We start from the raw sequence: 20,454 nt of genomic DNA, 5'->3' as shown, positions 1-20,454 counted from the left end.
TGGAAGATTACCTCACTTAATGCAATTATGCAGGTATACAAGGTATATATGTCCACAACTTGAGTCCGTAGGAAAGATGGATAAGCAGTGTACAAAGAACAACCAAGCCTGTCTCGATTCTCAGCCCGTGTTTAGTTCCCATCCAAATTGCAAAAAAGTGCTACAGTACCAATCACGTCGAATCTTGCGATACGTTTATAGAGCATTAAATGTAGACAAAAAAACTAATTGTACAGTTTGGTTGAAAATTGCGAGACGAACGTTTTGAGCATAATTAGTCCATGATTAAATACTAATTGCTAAATAAAAATAAAAGTATTATGGTAGCTCAAATTCTAAACTTCAACCAACTAAAGACGCTCTCAGTGCTCCAATCAACCTGACGCAGGTTACAGTACAGAGGCATCTTTTGCTCCTGTATATACCATGCACTGATGACATACGTAGACCGGTACAGCTGTGCAGCTACAGATGACATACGTAGACCGGTAGACGGCAGCGTTTTTTTTGCTTCGCGAGAGGAAAGCCTGACTGTGACGGTGTGGCCTCTATTGCGTGACGTGCAGACGGGCGTCTACAGTCTTGTCCGCACTGTTGTGTTGCGCCTGGTGTCAGTGTTGGCTGTTGCGATGAAAACTCACACGCACAGTGAGCGAGTGTTTAGTTGGCCCAAAGTTGGAATTTGGGTTACTGTAGCATTTTTGTTTTTATTTGACAAATAGTATTCAATCATGTACTAATTAGGCTCAAAACGTTCATCTCGCAATTTCCAACCAAACTGTGCAATTAGTTTTTTTCGTCTATATTTAATGTTCCATGCACGTATCGCAAGATTCGATGTAATGGGTACTGTAGCACTTTTTTGGATTTTGGGTAGAACTAAGGCCCCGTTTAGATGCCACCCAAAACCCAAAAATTTTGAAGATTCTCCGTCACATCAAATCTTGTGGCACATGCATGGAGCATTAAATATAGGTAAAAAGAATAACTAATTGCACAGTTTGTCCGTAATTGGCGAGATGAATCTTTTAAGCCTAAATAGTCCATAATTGGACAATTTTTGCCAAATACAAACGAAAGTGCTACAGTAGCCAAAAGCCAAAAAAAAAAAAAATCGCATCTAAACGGGGCCTAAACACGCGCTGATATCCATCGCCCAGGCCGGCCTGCTTGCCTGCCTGCCCTGGCACGGCATGTCGCATGCAACGCCGGCACCCACCCACCGGCACACAGCGAGCGGCCGCAGCCGCGTTGGGCGGCGCGCCGCGTTGGGCAGCGCCGAGGTTTCTTCGACTCGTCAGTCATCAGGTAGCGGCAGAGGGAGGAGAAAAGCGCTGAGCACAGGGCATCGTTTTGTCCCTTTCACGCGCTAGCTTTGAGCTTCCCCTTGCGCTGCCCGATGTACACCACGTCCGTCCAAGCCCGTGTTTGGCCTGCTATTCCTAAAGGCGCGAGCCGCCCTGACGTACAAAGGCTTTGGCGGGGTCTTGTTTTATCGGTGACAGTGGCACACAACAATCTTTTGCTTGCTCCTGGCACTATTTGGCTACAAGCTCTGTCTCCATCAGGCGGGCCAAGCAGGTGCCTGGCTATGGGGACACCCTATAGGAGGGAGGGACGGATCCCATGCATCATGCATGCAGTCGCCTTTGAGCGGCGAGGTAAAGGAAGTCTATACTGCTACGTGTGTTACACCTTTAAACAAAACAACCCCTTCGTCATGGTTTCCGTACTGAACAGTGGATACTCTTTTTTTTGGAAGGGGGAAAAAGATACTACTCCATATAGAAGAAAAAAAAACATGCCACATCCCATTGTTACTGATCCCTTTCTTAGTTTTAAGGTGTGTATATACGGGTATGTTTGGTTGCTAACCTGGTAAAAACATGCATAGGTCAGCTGGTCAGACATCAATCTTATGCTTCTGATTTTGGAGACCTATGGTTGGACGCCATTACCTTGGCCAAGCAGGCAAACAGCCTGAGCAGAAGAAGCACCGCCAAACTAGCTATTTACAGCAGAAACAGCCTATAGGAGTAACTAAGGAACAACTACATGCATTTTTTTAAATGAAAAACCGCCAAACTAGCTATTTACAAAAGCCGTTCTCATCACTCCAAGACCTTAGTAAGGGCCTCTTTGGCAGGGCTCTGGCGGCTCTGGCTCCCGCACCTGTCGGCCGCCCACGGGCCGATAGGTGCCAGGGGAGCCGGAGCCGCGGAGCCCGAAAAACGAGCTTCTCCGGCTCCGGCGGTATCTGTGAGAGAGGAAAGGAGGAGAGAGAAAAACGGCTTCGATGAACAGTAGCCCCCTGTCGGCCCGTGGGTGGCCGACAGGTGAACAGGGACGGGAGCCGGAGCCGCCAAAGCCCTGCCAAAGAGGCCCTAAATCCTTGAAAAGTCTAGAGTCTAGACCGTAGAGGAGCAGGTTGAACGTGTATGATTTGTATGCAACAAATAAAGCTCTAATAATATAGAGAAGAGTGTTTTCTTGACAAAGCTATTCCTTGGTTACGAACTAATCACCACTACGGGAGACGCGCTCTTTGTCGAGTGCTCGACGTTTTGCCGAGTGTCGAAACACGGGCACTCGGCAAAGAGGCAGTTTGTCGAGTGCCGGACTCGGCAAAGCCGACACTCGACAAAGGCCGTCTTTGCCAAGTGCCAAACACTCGGCAAAGAGGGACACTTGGCAAACGTCCTCTTTGCCGAGTGTCAAGCACTTGGCAAAGGTGTCGTACGTCACAACTTGCTCGGAAACTTCTAAATTTTTTTGCCACAGCCTCTACATACGATGACACGACACCTCGACAAGTTTCGTGATTTTCGGACTTCGTTTGCATTTTATATAATTAAAAAACACTTTTTTAACAAGTTGGTGGTCATGTTTCGTGAAACAGATGTTCGAAATTTCATGAATGTCCCAGCACGCGACCCCAAAATGCACTCAAAAACATGAATACCATTTTTTGAATCGCTAAATTCTAATATTTCATGCACCTGCAGTTCAAATTTACTTTTTCGAGAAAAATTCAAGTAAACATAAAAAATTAAAAAATATACCAAAAAGTCATAGAAAAGTTCCAAATTGGAACATGTGCTTCAAGGTACTGTATAAATGCCACAGAAAAAATTTGAAAACAAAAATAAAAAAAATACTTTGCCGAGTGTCGGAATTGGCACTCGGCAAAGGAACCTCTTTGTCGAGTGCCAGGCTTGCAGCACTCAGCAAAGACTATTCAGAATTTTTTTTATTATTTCAGATTAAAAGAACCCTGAATTTCTTTGCCGAGTGCCCGCATCTCGGCACTCGGCAAAGAGCCGCCCCACTTAACCCTAGCGGGCCGGCCGACCCGCTCCCACTCTCTCACTCCCTCTCACTGCCGCGCGTGCCCAGCCCCGCACCACCGTCGCGCGACCACCGGCACTGCCCCGGCTCCGCTCCGCCGCCGGAAGCAGGCCCCGCCCCGGCCCTGGCCCCGACCCGGCCCCGGTCCGCTGCCGCATCCAGCCAGCCCCGCACCGGTCTGGCTCCACCGCCAGACACGGCCCCGCCATGGCCCTGCTCCGCCGCCAGTGGTACCCTGCCCGGCTGCTCCCCGCCCTTGACCCACCGGAGTGGAGGAGAGGAGGAGCAAGGGATCCAGTAGAGGAGAGAAGGGAGGTGGAGGAGAGGAGAAGGGAGAAGGAAGAAGGAGAAGAGAGGAGAAGGAGAAGGAGAAGGGAGGAGGAAGGAGAAGGGTGGAGGAGGAGCCTCGGCCGCCGGCCACGCCCCTCGCCGTACGTCCCCGTCGTCGTCCCCGCCCCTCGCTGGAGACGAAGGTGACCTCAGCACCGCGTCGCCCGACTCCACCACCACCCAAGGTATAAAGCCCCCCGGTTGTCAGCCTTCGTGCCTTGTATGTCATTGATGGCCTTCGTGCCATATGTGGATGTGTGGGCCTTCGTGCCGTACGTGGATGTGTGGGCCTTCATGCCGTATATATGCTGTCGGCCATTGTGCCGGCTTTTTTCTTGCTGGTTTTGGAAACCTCCCCGTATAGGGGAGGTTCTGCTAAAAATTTTAACTTATAGTATTATAATTCTTCTTTTGCAGAGCAGGACCCGTCGGAGGGGACCCGGAGTACGTAGGTGACCCCGATCGTCTTCGTCGGTGCTGCGGTCCTGCCTGCACAGCATCGCCTCGCCACTGCCCTGCTAGCCTGACTCCACCGCCACCCTAGGTATAAATAACCTCTCTTCCTTATCATTGTCATAGATCGGTGTAACCCAGTTAGGTGTCTCCCGTTCAAAACAGATATGGTTGGAGGTATGCGGATCTTCGCATATCTAAGACCGTATCTGTTTTAGATTGTCCACTTTTTTGGACAGCCGCGGATGCGTAGATGGGGTAGTTTTCATGTTCTGCTTCGATCCGAGACAGAGTTTCGGCACCACCTCCCTGTTGTTCTCCGGATACACACTCTCCCTTCCAGGACGTGTATCAGGAGAACAATGGGGAGGTGCTGTAGAAATTCTATCTTGGATCGGAGTAGAGCATGTAAACTAACCTCATCTACACATCCGCGGGTGGGATTAGGACCTATCCTCACCCATTAGACAGAAGACACGCCGTTCAGATGCAATTGGTGGTTATATTACTCGCTCATGTATATGCTAGAGGATGGATAACCGTGAGTGGATGTACACGGACCACCCAAGTCAGGCTGAAATCACCCCTGAATGGATGGATAAGACCGAGGGTTTCTTGAACCAAGCATTTGGCAAGGTAGCTAATGGAGCGAGAGACACATTCTGTCCCTGTAGCGAATGCAGAAACAGGAAAAGAAAAACAAGGAAGATCATGGGGGAACATCTTTGCAAGTATGGATTTACGCCAAACTATACCCGGTGGGTGTTCCATGGTGAAGCCCATCGTACTAGAGAGGAGGTGGTGAGACCACGCTTGGAGGCGTTTGATGCTGATGGCAGGGTAGCAGGATGGTTAGGTGACTTTCACGAAGCAACGTTCGTTGAAAGATCTACGGAGGAGGAGGAGGAGGAGGAGAAGGAGGATGAGGAGGAGGAGCCAGAGCCAACAAGAAAGGCGTTCTACCAAATGTTGTCTTCGGCACAGAAGCTCCTACATGAGAAGGCAACGGTTTCTCAACTGGATGCCATTGGACGCCTAATGGGGTTGAAGTCCCAATACAACATGAGTCGAGCCTGCTTCGATGGTATGTTGGCAGTTATTGGTGGGTTGCTTCCAGAGGGTCATATTCTGCCGAGCAGCTTCTACGAGTCATAGAGACTCCTTCGTGCACTTAAGATGCCATATGAGCAGATATATTGTTGTCCGAAGGGGTGCGTCCTATTTAGGAAAGATCACAAGGATGCAAAGTACTGTCCAAAGTGTAAATCCTCTAGATATGTGGAGGTAGACAAAGGTAATGGCCAGAAGGAGCAGCTTGAGATCCCCATGAAAGTCCTATGGCACCTTCTGATCATACCAAGGCTCCAACAGCTATTCATGACCGAGGAGTCCACAAAACAGATGACATGGCACAAGAATGGCATTCAATACAATCCTGACAAGATGGTACATCCAGCTGATGGTGAAGCATGGAAAAGCTTTAATCGCAAGCATCATGACAAAGATCTTGAGGCCCGTAATGTATGTGTTGCACTGGCAATGGATGGGTTCAATCCTTATGGAATGATGTCGGCCCCATACACTTGTTGGCCCGTGTTCGCTATCCCCCTCAATCTCCCCACGGGGTCCTCCTTCAATGGCAAAACATATTCTTGTCGTTGATAATTCCTGGACACCTAGGAAACAAAATGGGTGTGTACATGGAGCCTGTTTATGATAAATTGATCAGTGCTTGGAATGAAGGGGTATGGACTTACGATCGAGCTACAAAGAAAAACTTCAAAATGTATGTTTGGTACCAGTACTCCATGCATGACTTCCTGGCGTATGGAATATTCAGTGCTTGGTGTGTCCACGGGAAGTTCCCATGCCCGGTATGCAAGACAACTCTGGAGTTCATTTGGTTGAAGAAGGGTGGCAAGTTTTCATCGTTTGACAAGCATCGACAGTTCCTCCCTCTTAACCATGCATTTAGACAAGACACCAAGAACTTCATAAAAGGTGTCAAGGTGACCGACCCTAAACCTCAGAAGATGACTGGTGCCTAGGTTCATGCTCAGATAGATGCTCTCCTGGTCAATCCACAGAAAGATAGTCAAAAGAAAGATAATCCAAAGAAAGATTGCTTTGTGGGATATGGTGTTGAACATATGTGGACTCATAAGTCGGGCTTGGAGAGGCTTCCCTATTTTGATGACCTTCTCCTTCCACATAATATAGATGTAATGCACACTGAGAAGAATGTCACCGAAGCACTTTGGGCAACACTCATGGACATTCCTGACAAGACAAAGGACAATCCTAAGGCCAGAGTGGACCTGGCAACGCTATGCGATAGACCAAAGCTAGAGATGCTGCCTCCAAGAGACGGCAAGCCATGGAAAAGGCCTAAGGCTGATTACGTCTTAGAAAAGAAGCACAGGACGGAAGTGATACAATGGATGCAGACGTTAAAGTTCCAAGATGGGTATGCAGCGAATCTAAGGAGGGGAGCGAACCCAGAGACTGGTCGAGTCTGAGGGATGAAGAGTCATGACTACCACATATGGATTGAGCGGCTTCTTCCATCGATGGTTCGAGGCTATGTCCCTGAGAATGTCTGGAAGGTACTGGCAGAGTTGAGCTTTTTCTTCCGCCAGCTTTGTGCCAAGGAGGTATCTGTGAAAGTGGTTGAGTTGGAAAAAGTGGCACCTCTGTTGCTCTGTAAGTTGGAGAAGATCTTTCCACCTGGCTTTTTCTTGTCGATGCAGCATTTGATTTTGCACCTCTCGTCCGAGGCATGAATGGGGGGGCCCGTGCAGAACCATTGGTGCTATCCAATCGAGAGATGTCTAAAGACTATTCGCAAGAAATGTGGAAACAAAGGCAAGATTGAGGCTTCCATTGCTGAGGCATTCATTCATGAGGAGGTGTCAAACTTCACAACAACATACTATAATGAGAACCTTCCTAGCGTGCATAATCCACCCGCTCGGTACAACGAGGACGAAAATGAATCGACCCTTAGCCTTTTCAAAGGGCCACGCGGGAGAGCAAGTGGAGCGACCACAAAGTCCTTGAGCTATGAAGAGTGGCGCAAGATCATGCTCTACGTGTTGACCAACCTTGACGAAGTGGAAATGTATCTGGGGTAAGTTCTCAATGAACTTGTTACATACTCCTTAACTTTTGTACATCCAACAACATTGTTCCTTGTCGGTGCAGAGAATTTTTTGATGAATCCTGGCATCATTCAAGGCCACCTTCTGACCATGAACGAGAGACCCTTCTTCAACATGGTTCGCCTGATTTCATTACATGGTTCCAAAAAAAGGTACCGGCCAACTTAGCTCTTACTAAGTTTGACGTTCCAAGTTGCCTGATTTCATTTCTCTCCTGCTTGAACTTGCAGTGCCAAAGGGATGTGTCAATAAGTGCTGAATTATGATAGGTGGCCAATGGCTTTGACTATAAGGTCTTGTCATTTAACGCTTATGACGTGAATGGATATCGCTTCCACACAACAAGGTACGAGCAGAGTCGTCCTAATCCAAGGACCATGAATACCAGAGTATTTACGCCGGGCACTGATCAGGAGGAGTATTATGGGACAGTTGAAGAAATATACGAGCTCAACTACCGTGGTTCCAAAGCACTTAATCCTATCATATTCAAATGTCAGTGGTTTGATCCTGCAGTATCGAGAAAGTCCCATCAACTTGGGATAGTCGAAACTCGACAGGATTTCTTATATCTAGGAGAAGATGTCTATATTGTGGCTTAACAAGCCACACAAGTTTATTATTGTCCATATGCTTGCAAAACCGACCCACGTCTTCAGGGTTGGTATATTGTGCACAAGGTATCACCACACGGTAGATTACCTCACCCAAACCCTGATGATTACAACTTGAACCCAAACACGCATGACGGAGAGTTCTATCAACAAGAAGAGGGTCTACCAGGGATGCTTGAGATAGACTTAACCGGAGAGATCGAAATGGAAGTAGATGAGGAATGAGTTGTTGACGAGGACGCTGCAACTGAGGTGCATGATCCGAAGGACTTGGAAATGCTTGACGGACTATGACTAGGCAATGACAATGATGAGGATGAGGCTGTTGAGGATTTGGACAATCTTGATAGTGATGACGATACCTATTGTCCAGATAATCTCAATCATGAAGAATATTAGAAATACATGTAATACTATGTTATTTTGTAATTACATTTTCTTTATTTTGCATCTCTTACTAAGTACGACTCGTTTATCTGTACTTACTGGTTTACTCTTTTTAATTGTAGGTGATGGGGCCCACTAGGAGGAGCTGCCCCTCGGTTTATGCCAACCGGAGGGACATGGCGGCGGCTGAGGAGGTGGAGGCGTCAGAGAGGCCAAGGAGGCCGAGAGGCAGGCCCAGGCGGGAGCCATTGACTGACCACGGGCGTAGCTCCTCACGCAACCCTATGCACGATGACGACCTTCAGCACACGGTGGACGGGGACAGGGGTCCACGGATGGAGGATGAGGAGGCGGCGACGGTAGGGGGTTCCACTTCCTCTGGTACATCGAAGCCCTACTAGTGAGGTCCCGCAAAGCTCCCAAAGCGACCGATACCTATTGAGAGGCGCCCACTGATTGCACCCGAGGGCGATAAGTAAGTAACTTCATATGTTCTTCATTTGATATGTTGAAAAATCATAATAACAAGTAATAACTATTGTGGACCACTTGTGCAGGAACTGGGTGCTTGTGGACCAGGCGGCCCCGGCATGTAATGTGAATGGCATCCTAGGACTTCTGTGCAAGGAACACTTCCCTAGCCTGGTTAGGAAAGGAGATCAGGATTGGGAGCCGGCCTGGACGTTCAACCACTATGCCCTCATGTAGGATGCTCCAGATCATAATGGCATCCGCTATAGAAACAAGGCAGATCAGGTGATTAGGGAGTTGTGGGTAAGTCTTTCTTGCACTACATTCCTTAATTTCTTGCATTCATTGGACATTCTTGAAATAAAATAATGGATACCTCGTGTCTTTATGCAGGACTTCTTCAGAATCCAGGAGGGATAGGAGGAAAGTGCGTATCAGGTGGCTTACGCTTCCTATAAAAGGCATGTCATGGACTTGCACTACGAGTCCCGCATCCAGGCCCACATAGACTACAACGCCAAGTTCCTACTCAGGCGTGTCAACAAAGAGGAGGCAAGACGGATGACGCTGACAAGGGAGCAGTACATATAGGTAAACACAAAACATGAATATTCATTTCTTTTAAGATTAAGTATGCCTAATTTGATCTTCTGATATGTCGTCTACTTGATGTCATGTAGGCGATTCCAAGCTGGTGCGCCACCCACCCCGATTGCTGGGAATATATTGTGGACACTTGGTTGGACGGGGACTGGCAGAAGAAGCATGAGGAGGCCCACAATAGGCGTTTGCAGATGCTAGGTGTACCTCACCATCAGGGCAACCGCAGCCTCAGCAAATATGCAAAGGCATATGTAAGTCTCCGTCATTGCTCTAATCTAGCCGCGCTCAATTCTGCATCATTTCTAACCACATGTTGTTGTCTTTCTCGTAGTCGGATGCACACGGTGGCCAGCCAGTTGGTCAACTCAAGGCATATGCTCTAGCTCACATGGGCAAGGCGACGGCCAACATCGAGTACGACCCAGATGCCCCGGTTGAGGCGTACACCAACTCCAGTGTCCACACCCGCCTCTCTTCGTACATGGAGGCGGCAAGGTCAGTCCATGGGCCGGGCTACGATCCGAGAACCGAGGAGCGCCTTGATCCTCAGCTCGTGATGAGGGTGGGGCAAGGCAAGAAGCATGGGCGGTTCTGGATTGGTGACGGCGTCCTCGACACGACCTCTACTTCTCCTCTCCACCAGCTCCGAGCATCGAGCACGAGCTCAAGCGTGCCCATACGCCAACGGCCGACCGTGGTGTCGGCACTCCAGGTAAGCATTCCTGTTTCATTCGTCGTTTTTTGACTTTTACATACCTTACCTATGCATTATTGAAACATTGGGGGTGAAATGCTGCAGGCCCAGGTGCAGGAACTGCAGGCCGAGCGGGAGGTCGAGTGGCAAAGGCTATAGGCTTCGGAGGCCCAGCGGGAGCAAGATCAGCGGCAGATGGCCGAGATGATCAAGTTCATGCAGCAAATTGGCCAGCAACAAGGTTGGGCGATCCCACAGACGCTGCTTGCTCCAGATCCACCTCCACAATGTCCTGATTCTACCCCGGTGAGTATAAGTACGAAGTTTTACTTTCTATGCTGAAACTTAGAGAAACCTAGTGAAACCTAGTGGTGGTGGTGTGGTGGTCATGGTGGTGGTGGTGGTGTGGTGTTGATGGTGGTGGTCATGGTGTTGTGGTGCTCATGGTGGTGGTGGTGGTGTGGTGGTGGTGGTGGTCATGATGGTGATGTGGTGGTGGTGGTGGTGTGGTGGTGGTGGTGAAGTGTTGGTGGTGAAGTGTTGGTGATGGCGGTGATGTGGTGATGGTGGTGGTAGTGGCGGATATTTATCTTGCATATTTATCTCTTCTCTTGTCGCTCACGTGCAATCTCTTCTATTTTGTGCAGCATCAATCGGGGGCAGCGTCGAACCACCTCGGAGGGTCGCCGGGATCGCACTTTGGGCCATCCCAACCTAGACCGTCGCTGTGAGCTTCAAATGGCAGCCATTGTGATATAATGCACTTGTGAACTTTGTGAACTATGCTTGTGTGTTTGGACTTTGGACTTGGGAGTTGAGATTGTGATACTTGTATGCTATGTTTGTGTTTGTGGTGGATTGTGAGATACATTTGTATTATATATATATTTGTGTGATATATAGTTGTGATATATATATATATATATATATATATATATATATATATATATATATATATATATATATATATATATATATATATATATATGATGTATATCTTGTTTGCAACGATGGAAGACTAAAAACCAAAAAAATTGAATTTTTTCACTTCTTTGCCGAGTGTCATGACCATGACACTCGGCAAAGCTGGGAATCTGGGACACTGAGCTTCCCAGCTTTGCCGAGTGCCATGGTCAAGGCACTCGGCAAAGAAAATTAAAAAAAACTGCTTTGCCGAGTGCCTACCTACAGCACTCGGCAAAGAAAATCCAAAAAAAAAAGAAAACAAGCTTTGCCGAGTGCCAGATGCAAGCACTCGGCAAAGCATTTAAAAAAAACATATTTCTTTGCCGAGTGCCGATGCGTGGCACTCGACAAATGGGTCATCACCATGACCTGGCCATCACGGTGGCTTTTCTTTGCCGAGTGCTGTCGTGGCACTCGACAAATCCTTTGCCGAGTGCCCGACACGCGGCACTCAGCAAAGAAGCCTTTGTCGTGAGGGGATATGCCGACAGCTCTTTGCCGAGTGCAGCACTCTACAAAGGCTTTGCCAAGTGCAATTGCACTCGGCAAAGCACGCGTCTTCCGTAATGTAAGGGGCTGTGCTAAAAATGTGAGTGGGAACTACAAGAAAGGAAAGGCCCAGCTCATTGCAAAAGCTGAGGCGCTTAACAAAAAGGCGGAGTGCAGCCATTAAGTTGTTTGGAGATAGACCTTAAACATTTTTACAAAGAGAGGCCGACTTTCCTTCTACGGGAGGAGGAAATCAAGTGGTACCAAAGAGCCAAGGCAACTAGGTTGTTATCGGGTGATTTCAATACTAAGTATTTCCACCTTGTGGCTAATGGTAAACACAGAAGAACCTGGATTTTCTGGCTCAATCAAGAGGAAGGAATAATTGAAGGTGACCAAAACCTAAAGAAATTCATCACCAATTACTATAAAGGTCTCTTTGGGGAACCGGACGTTAACAACTTCTCTTTGGTGGAATCTGCTATGTCAGATATTCCGCAAGTCTCACATCTTGAAAATGAAGTCTTAACGGCTGAATTTTCTAAACAAGAAGTTAAAGAGGCTATTTTCCAAATGGAGCATAATAAAGCTCCCGGACATGATGGGTTCCCAGCCGAGTTCTATCAGGTATTTTGGGAAGTTATAAAAGGAGACCTCCTGCCCCTTTTCGCTGATTTTCATAGAGGAAGCATGCCCCCTTTTCAGTCTTAACTTTGGTACAATTACATTGTTACCAAAACAAAAAGAGGCGACATAGATCCAACAATTCCGTCCCACCAGTCTGCTAAACGTTAGTTTCAAGATCTTTACAAAGGTTTTAACCAACCGAATAGCACTAGTGGCACAATCTGCTTTTATGAAAGGGAGGAATATTTTAGATGGTGTAGTTATTCTACATGAGACCATCCATGAGATGCATAGAAAGAAATTAGATGGGGGTAATCTTAAAGCTAGACTTTGAGAAAAGTATATGACAAGGTTAAATGGCCTTTTTACAACAAACCCTAAGAATGAAGGGCTTTTCACCTGTTTGGTGTAATTGGATTGACCAAATAGTGAAGGGTGGTAGCGTAAGCATCAAAATAAATGATGAGGTGGGACATTTCTTCCAAACCAAGAAAGGAGTAAGACAGGGAGACCCTTTATCTCCTATTCTATTCAACTTGGTGGCAGACATGCTAGCAACCCTGATTTTCCGGGCTAAGTCCAATGGAAAAATTAGAGGAGTTGTCCCGCATCTAGTCCATCTAGTCGACGATGGCCTTTCGATCCTTCAGTATGCGGATGATACCATTTTGTTTTTGGATCATAATATGCTACAAGCCAGGGAACTAAAGCTTGTGCTTAGTACCTTTGAGCAATTATCAGGATTGAAAATTAATTTCCACAAAAGTGAGTTGTTTACTTACGATAAGGCTAAGGACTGTGAATAGGAGTACGCGAGCATATTTGGATGCCGGTTAGGTGGTTTCCCCTCCCGGTATCTAGGTATCCCTATGAACCATGTTAAATTATCTAATAAGGATTGAGCCAACATTGAAGAGAAGTTCCAGAAAAAAACTTTATAGCTGGAAAGGTAAATTATTATCTGTCGGAGGTCGTCTCGTCCTCATTAACTCGATGATAACTAGCTTAGCCATGTTCATGTTATCTTTTTTTGAAATCCCTAGAGGAGTCCTTCAAAAATTAGATTACTATCGCTCTCGTTTTTTTCTGGCAAGGTGATAGGCACAAAAAGAAATACCACCTTGCCAAGTGGACCGTTCTGTGTACCCCCAAAGATTTTGGTGGCTTATGTATACATAACCTAGACCTTCCAAATAGATGTCTTCTTAGCAAGTGGCTTTTCAGGCTGATTAATGAAGATGTGGTTTGGCAAAACCTTCTAAGAAGGAAATATCTGGCTAACAAACCTTTGACTTAGGTGCAACATAGGCCGGGGGATTCACATTTCTGGGCTGGTCTCATGAAGGCCAAATCCGATTTTCTAACCTGTGGCACTTTTAAAGTGCACAACAGGGAGAATGTGTGATTTTGGAAGGACGTGTAGTTAGGCGATAGAGCCCTGAGCGAGGTATACCCGACCTTATTTCGAATTGTGAGGCGCAAAGATGATACAGTGGCAAAGGTCCTTAGGACTGTACCACTTAATGTATCCTTTAGACGAGGTTTGATTAATTCAAATCGGATTGCATGGTTCGATCTAGTCTCAAAAGTGGTATAAATTAGCCTCACAAATGGACGAGATGCGTTCCATTGGAACATAACTAAGAATGGTTTGTTTACGGTTCGGTCTATGTACATGAGCTTTATTCAACACGGAATCCATCCCGACAAAAAGTCCTCTTTGGAAACTAAAAATACCGCTAAAAATTAAGATTTTTTTGTGGTACCTAAAAAAGGGTGTAACCCTTACCAAAGATAATCTAGCAAAGAGGAATTGGCAAGGAAGTATCAAATGTTGTCTTTGTAATTCTATTGAAACAATCCAACATTTGTTCTTCAATTGTCATTTTGCGAGCTTTATTTGGAACACTGTGCTTATCACTTTTGGAATTCAATCACCTACTAGCATTACTAACATGTTTGGTTCATGGCTTCATGGTTTTGATTCAACGCTTCCGAACCAAATTTTGTTAGGAGCTGCTGCGCTCTATTGGGCGATATGGTTGAATAGGAATGATATGGTGTTTAATAAGGCTAAAGCTAATATTTACATGAAGGTAATCTTTAGGGCGACGTGCTGGATCCGTCAGTGATCCATGCTGCATAAGGAGTAGGAACGCCCACTCTTCAAGGAAGGATGCAGAAGATAGGAAACGTTGATTATGTCCGTTTTGCGAAGTTTGGTTCGAACTTCACCAACCTTATTGGCGTTTAGGGTTGCCGTGTTGGCATCGAGCTCACTAGTTGAGCCGAACTCTTTTTATTTCCAGCATGGGTGTGTTTGCCTTATGGTCTTTTGTACGGTGTTGCTCAATTGTGTACTATTCTCGGATGATAGAGGTTGAAACTTTGTTCCTTAACTAAAAAAAATTCTAAGGGTGCTCCAAAAAGTAAGAGTCAGATACCAACTCTTAGATGCAATCTTATCATTTATGTTCATTTCGCTGAAATTTAGTTTATGCCGATTTACTATAAAAGGAAAATGATGTTCTTTCGCTGGAAAGTACTCCTCAAGTGCTGCTGAACGACTCCATTTATCTCGCTAGCTCAAATGTTTTCTGACATCTCTGTCCCCCACGTGACATCTAATACTAGTTTGAAACTGACCTAGTGTAAAACCGTGAAATAATACTGAACACCAAAAGACTATTTCGTTCAATTGTCTCAATACTATAGGTGGCATGACAGTTTTGAAAACTACAGAATAAAACTTCCCACTAAAAATAGCCTACTATATGAAGTCACTCGTGACAGTATGCACACCAAGTGACAGTGGTATTGCAGTATCACTGGGTATGCCCCAGCTGGTTCAGCCTTTTTGACTGAAATCAATTTCACTGTTGCACTTGAGATGATGCCGTATTTACCAAACTACCCAGATAACTGCAGGATATTTGCTGTCCCGCTAACCAAAGCGTTCAGAGCAGCTCTACAGCTAAGTTCCGTGTGGACTAACAAAAGTTAAGGTAATGGGCTAATAACTGCTGGATGAAAGTGTGTTTTAATCTGCTTGCTCATGCAAATATATATCCCAAGCATTAGATATTCACCAGAACACAATACTACATACTGCCCATATTTACCTTCTAGTTTTTCATACGGAAGGCCATGCACATATATATATATATATATATATATATATATATATATATATATATATATATATATATATATATATTATATATATATATATATACTTTCTGACGCACTAATCTTCTATAAATGGCACTGAAAATCATTAACGATATATATATATATATATATATATATATATATATATATATATATATATATATATATATATATATATATATATATACTTTCTGACGCACTAATCTTCTATAAATGGCACTGAAAATCATTAACGATATCCCTTTAAAGCAAAGACGCATTTGGTCATTGTGCTACATGCTCGTTAATTTCCCACTTCTCCAAAATACTAGTAGTATACAAGATCCAGACAAAGAAGCAGCTAGCTATCTACTTATCCATCTGTGTAACCCAAGTATCTAACTGAGACCAAACTTTTACACATCTTTAAGCTAGTTCTTCTGGTCTACCCCAGTACTTAATAAATAGGAAACGCATTTTGAGCAAAGTTCTAGCCAGATAATAATCTTAACTTGCATTATTTGCGCAAGAGAATGACAGATATCCTACACACACCATGCATATATACCTAAAAATGTTGATAACTAGTAGACATAAGGTTTTTCATTAGTATAAGAAAATCGGCATCCAAATTCAAAGCTGAGACCAAACTTAAAACCTAGGTAGTAGGGTGCATTACCACATCTCACATCCAACCAAGTCAAGCTAGGTTCACTACACCATGCATATACATACACGTCTAATAAAAATTTAAAAAGAACATATACGTAGATCTCCAAAACATCCGAACAAATTTCCAAGTTGGTGGGAGGCTGGGAGCAACTAGTGGAGCAGGAGCAAAACAAACAGCTGCCATTGGCAACATCCGAGCAAATTTCCAATGCAGCTGATGCCAGAATACCAGTAGCAGCATGCAGTTGTCAACAAGGGAAAAACTCCCCAGGCGTCCAGTGACAGTCCAGCCTCGGCATTCAGCAGCGCGGCATGGACCACGGACGCACGTCGGATCCGGCCAGTACTTACCACGCAACGCGAGCTCAGCAGCTCCGCGAATCCCTCCCCCTCCCGTGCCGGCCCCCACGGCACGCCGTCCTGTGGCGGCCAGGCCGTCGCCGCTCGGCCTAGCCAAGTAGACAGACAGACAGACAGCCCAGCCCAGGCCCCCGCTCCGTGACGGAGTCCTGCGCCGCGCCGCGCCGAGGGACCCCCTCCCGTGCGCGCACGGCACGGATCGGCGCCGTGGTCCACGCCGATCTACAGATCCCACTAGCCCGGCCTGCCGCCCTCCCAGTCCCAGCGGTGGTGCCCGATCGACCTTCCCTCTTTCTCTCTCTCCCCCTACCGCGCGCGCAGGCGCAGTAGAGAACAAAAGTGTGCACCCCTTCAGATTCTGCATGCGCGCCCGCCGGCGGCACCGGCCACCGCACAGCACGGCGCACTTGCCCCGCTCCGCCTTCCGCGGCCGTGCGTGCACCCCCCGGATTGGCCATTAACGAGGGCTTCAGTAATGGCGGGACGCGCCAAAGTACAGCACGAGGAGGCGATGCGAAAGGAAACCACCTCCGTCCGCGACGCGCTTTTTACTCCACCGTCCGTTCCCAGCCCCAGCCCCAGCCCCCAGCCTAGCGTGTGCGTGCCGACTGCCGACTGCGCTGCCGAGGAAGAAGAAGTCCACGACGGCGGTCGTCGGCTCGTCGCAGGCCGGACGGTGTGGAAAGCCTGCCTGCGCAGCGCCGGGGGAGGGAGCTAGCGTCCGCCGCGTGCGACCCCCGGAACAAGAAAGGCAGCGCCAGCGCGCGGAAAAAGACTAGGAGAGAGACAGGAAGCGCGGATCGTCCTCTGGCTCGCGCTTTGCTTTCTTCCAAAACAAAGAGGGAGCTAGCTAGCTAGCTAGGGATTTTGCAAGGCTGGCAAATATCTGGCTGCCTCCTCTCCGGTCCTCCATACGGAGACGCCATGGACGCTTGCACTGCATATCGCATGGCCAAGAATGTAGCCATAAATGCTGCCGAGCACTAACCGGAATTGAATCGGACACCAAACCAGTCAGCACTAATAATCCGCAACGAACCGGCTGTAAAGCGAGCTTAGCTTCATTGAGTTCGATCAGCTACTCCACAAAGTGGGAGTAAAAGCGGAAAGGAGGAGGATGCCGATCGAAAGTAATTAAAGCGAGCTTAGCTTCATTGAGTTCGATCAGCTCCTACTCGTCAGCGTTTACTGCGAGTCTGCATTTCTGCAACTGCTTTCGCTGTGCTGCTCATCACAGATCGTGGAAGAGGCATCATCAACGTTACGGACCCGAGCAGTGACATTGCAACAGTGAAGCTGGTCGACCAGCATTAACTTGTTAGAGAAAAAGAAGCTGAGAAGCGTGCAAATGGGGCTGTGGAGATGGACGGATAATCAAGAACAGGTCACAGTAATGCTAGTACTAATAGTTCACTCCTGCCACACTTCGATCGATCGATGATGCTGGAAAGCGCATGCAGCAGTGCATTGCTGCTGCTGCTTGGCATGCATGGGCATGGCAGTTGGCAGGCTAAGCTGCTGTAGGAGACTAGGAACAGACGCTTCTGAGTTCTGCCCTAGCTGTTGGCAAAGCCTGGACCCTGGAGGGTGGCCATGGCCGGACCCAGGAGGCCTGGCCGGCCGCGGAGTAAAATTTTTAATCCCGGCTCTCGGCCAAGCACGAGAGAGAGGGAAAACAAAGATGAAACAAACGATCCATGCAACCCAAATCCCCAGACACGATCGAAATTTTCAATTGCAAACACAAAAGGGAGCAGTACATTCCAAAGATCCAAATCGGCAAATGGCCATGCCCTGCCCTCCTCCTTCCCAACACCAACGTCATGATCGTCTCATCTAGGAAACACGCAGCCAAAGAAACCACAATAAAATACTCAAGATGACAAAAGAACAACGGCCGTCTTCTCCATCATAGCTAAATCCAAGAACTGCTCGCTACGGGGACCTAGCTAGCTAGCTTGCATTTTTTCTAGCTAAAAGGAAGGAAGCAAATCGAAAAAGGCTAGCAATAATCTGCTAAGGAGAGGAGATCGATGACGCAATATAATGCGATCAGTGGTAGTGTACCTACTAGCTAGCACTGGCGCCGGCGCCGGGGAAGGAAGGATCATCATGGCTTCTTGCCGAGGGTGTGCTTGTTGTTGTGCATCCACACCTTGAGCACGTGGCGCTTGACGCAGACCTCCTCGCAGAACTGCTGCACGGCGGCCTCGTCGTGCTTCTGGATCCGCCACCCGAGGCGCTCCGCGAACGCCAGCATCCGGTCCTTCTGCTCCTGCGTGAACTTGGTGCGGAACCGCTTCTTGCCGGAGCCGGAGCCGCCGGACCCTGACGGGCCGCCCCCCGAGCCCAGGGACATGCCCACCATGGGCGCCACCACCATGGGGCCGATCAGCCCGGACATGTCGTCGCCCTCGTCGACGCGCCCCGAGTGGGAGGTGGACGGGAGCGCGAGCGGACGCTGCATCGGCATGTGCCCGGCGGCCGCGGCCGCCAGCTGCTGGTGCTGGTGGAGGAGGTACCCGGCGGGGGTGCGGTAGTATGGGGAGAACTGGTGGTGGTGGTGGTGCGCCGCGGCGGCGCCGTAGGCGGTGATGGCGGCCGGGGACAGGGCGGCGGCGGGATCGGCGCCGCCGCCGCCCGTGGGCGAGTCAGACTCCTTGCGGTGGAAGTTGCGGTGGCAGCCGCAGGCCGCGCAGCGGAGCGCGTCGATGGAGCCCTCCTCGCCCGCGGCCATGAACTCGCCGCACCCGTCCACCGCGTGCCCGCCGATGCCGACCGCGTGGTTCTTGAGGCACTCCCGGTACCTGGTGCCCGCGCCCCCGCCACCGCCACCGCCTCCTCCCACCACGACGCCGCCCGGCGTCCTGAAGCTCCCGCCTCCAGAATCCCCGGGCTTCGGGGTCCCGCCGCCGCCGCCGCCTCCTCCCAATCCCACCAGCCCCGGCTGCATCGGCGCGTCGTAGCTCGAGCTCACGGGCATCGGCGTCATCTCCTCGTCGCCGTCATCGTGCTCGTCGAAGTCCATGGCTGTCGGTGACTGACGACGTGGTCGGCGGCTCGCCGCACGGGGAGGCTTTGCTTCCTACTAGCTACTCCTATTTTCCTTTTTTCCCTTCCGACTTCCAGTAGGTTCTTTGCCGGGCCGAGGTTAAACAGCAAGAGCCTAGTGGCTTGTAATAGCTACAGGAGAGTGTGTTGTAGCTGTAGCTGTAATAGGGGAATCGAGAGAAAGTGAGGTCCAGTTTAGTTCCAAGAAATTTTGCCAAATTTTTCAGATTCTCTGTCACATCGAATCTTTGGACGCATGCATGAAGCATTAAATATAAATAAAAAATAAAACTAATTACACAGTTTAGACGAAATCGACGAGACGAATCTTTTAAGCCTAATTAGACTATGATTGGACACTAATTACCAAATAACAACGAAACGTGCTACAGTGCATTTTGCAAAAAAATTTGGCATCTAAACAGGCCCTGAGGAGAAAAAAATAGCCGTAAACTGTGCACGCTCCTGCTGCTAATTTTGACGCATCGGCAGCGGCACTGCGCGGCAACAGGCTGCTGCAGCAGCATGTAGGCAGGCAAGCGGCTGCTGTGCCTGTGCCTGTGCCTGTGCCTGTGCCTGTGCTTCAGTTGTGGCTTTTGGAGCAGATTCACCGGAGAGCTGAAGCAGTTTTTTTTTTTTTTTTTTTTTGACTGTTGGACAAAAACAACTTCTACTAGTTAGCTCGGGTGGCAAGTGCCCAGGTGTTGGGGCTTGCCGGCCGGAGTTCGATCCCTGGAGAGCAGAATTTCTGGTCTCGCACCCATATTTATTTCATGTAGGTCCTGGACAATCACGTGGTACTATAATGGGACTACAACGTGTTCGTCGTTTAGTCTACGAGGCTTGTGGAGCTTTGGTGATCTCCAGAATGACGTTTAATGTGATCTCCAGAAGGACGTTTAATGTGTATAGGTTGTAGTTTCTAGAGGTGTGAGTGTGTGGTGGTGTGAGTGTGTTGTGTTGAGTACAGATAATACAACTTGTACACTAGAAGTCCAGGCTCAAAAGAATGAATTGTCTATAATATCTTTTTTTTTCTTTTTTTTTCTTTTTTTCCAACCTTGTCTGTTTGGTCGAA

General features: G+C 48.0%; 1 protein-coding gene across 1 annotated transcript; it reads right to left on the bottom strand.

The window, feature by feature from the left end:
• Positions 1 to 18,198: 18,198 nt before the first annotated feature.
• LOC136473156 (zinc-finger homeodomain protein 2-like) lies at positions 18,199 to 19,353 on the bottom strand. The gene has a single exon (XM_066470840.1). The coding sequence runs from the start codon at positions 19,351 to 19,353 to the stop codon at positions 18,436 to 18,438; it is 918 nt and encodes a 305-aa protein (XP_066326937.1). The 3' UTR covers positions 18,199 to 18,435.
• Positions 19,354 to 20,454: the final 1,101 nt, after the last annotated feature.

The sequence above is a fragment of the Miscanthus floridulus genome, chromosome 8 (assembly GCF_019320115.1).
Source record: "Miscanthus floridulus cultivar M001 chromosome 8, ASM1932011v1, whole genome shotgun sequence".
Classification (NCBI taxonomy): domain Eukaryota; kingdom Viridiplantae; phylum Streptophyta; class Magnoliopsida; order Poales; family Poaceae; genus Miscanthus; species Miscanthus floridulus.
Note: the sequence above shows the minus strand (reverse complement) of the source record. Positions and strands in the feature narration are given on the sequence as shown.

Coding starts and splice junctions, on each gene's coding strand:
- LOC136473156 (XM_066470840.1), bottom strand. CDS start 19,353: ATGGACTTCGACGAGCACGATGACGGCGACGAGGAGATGACGCCGATG.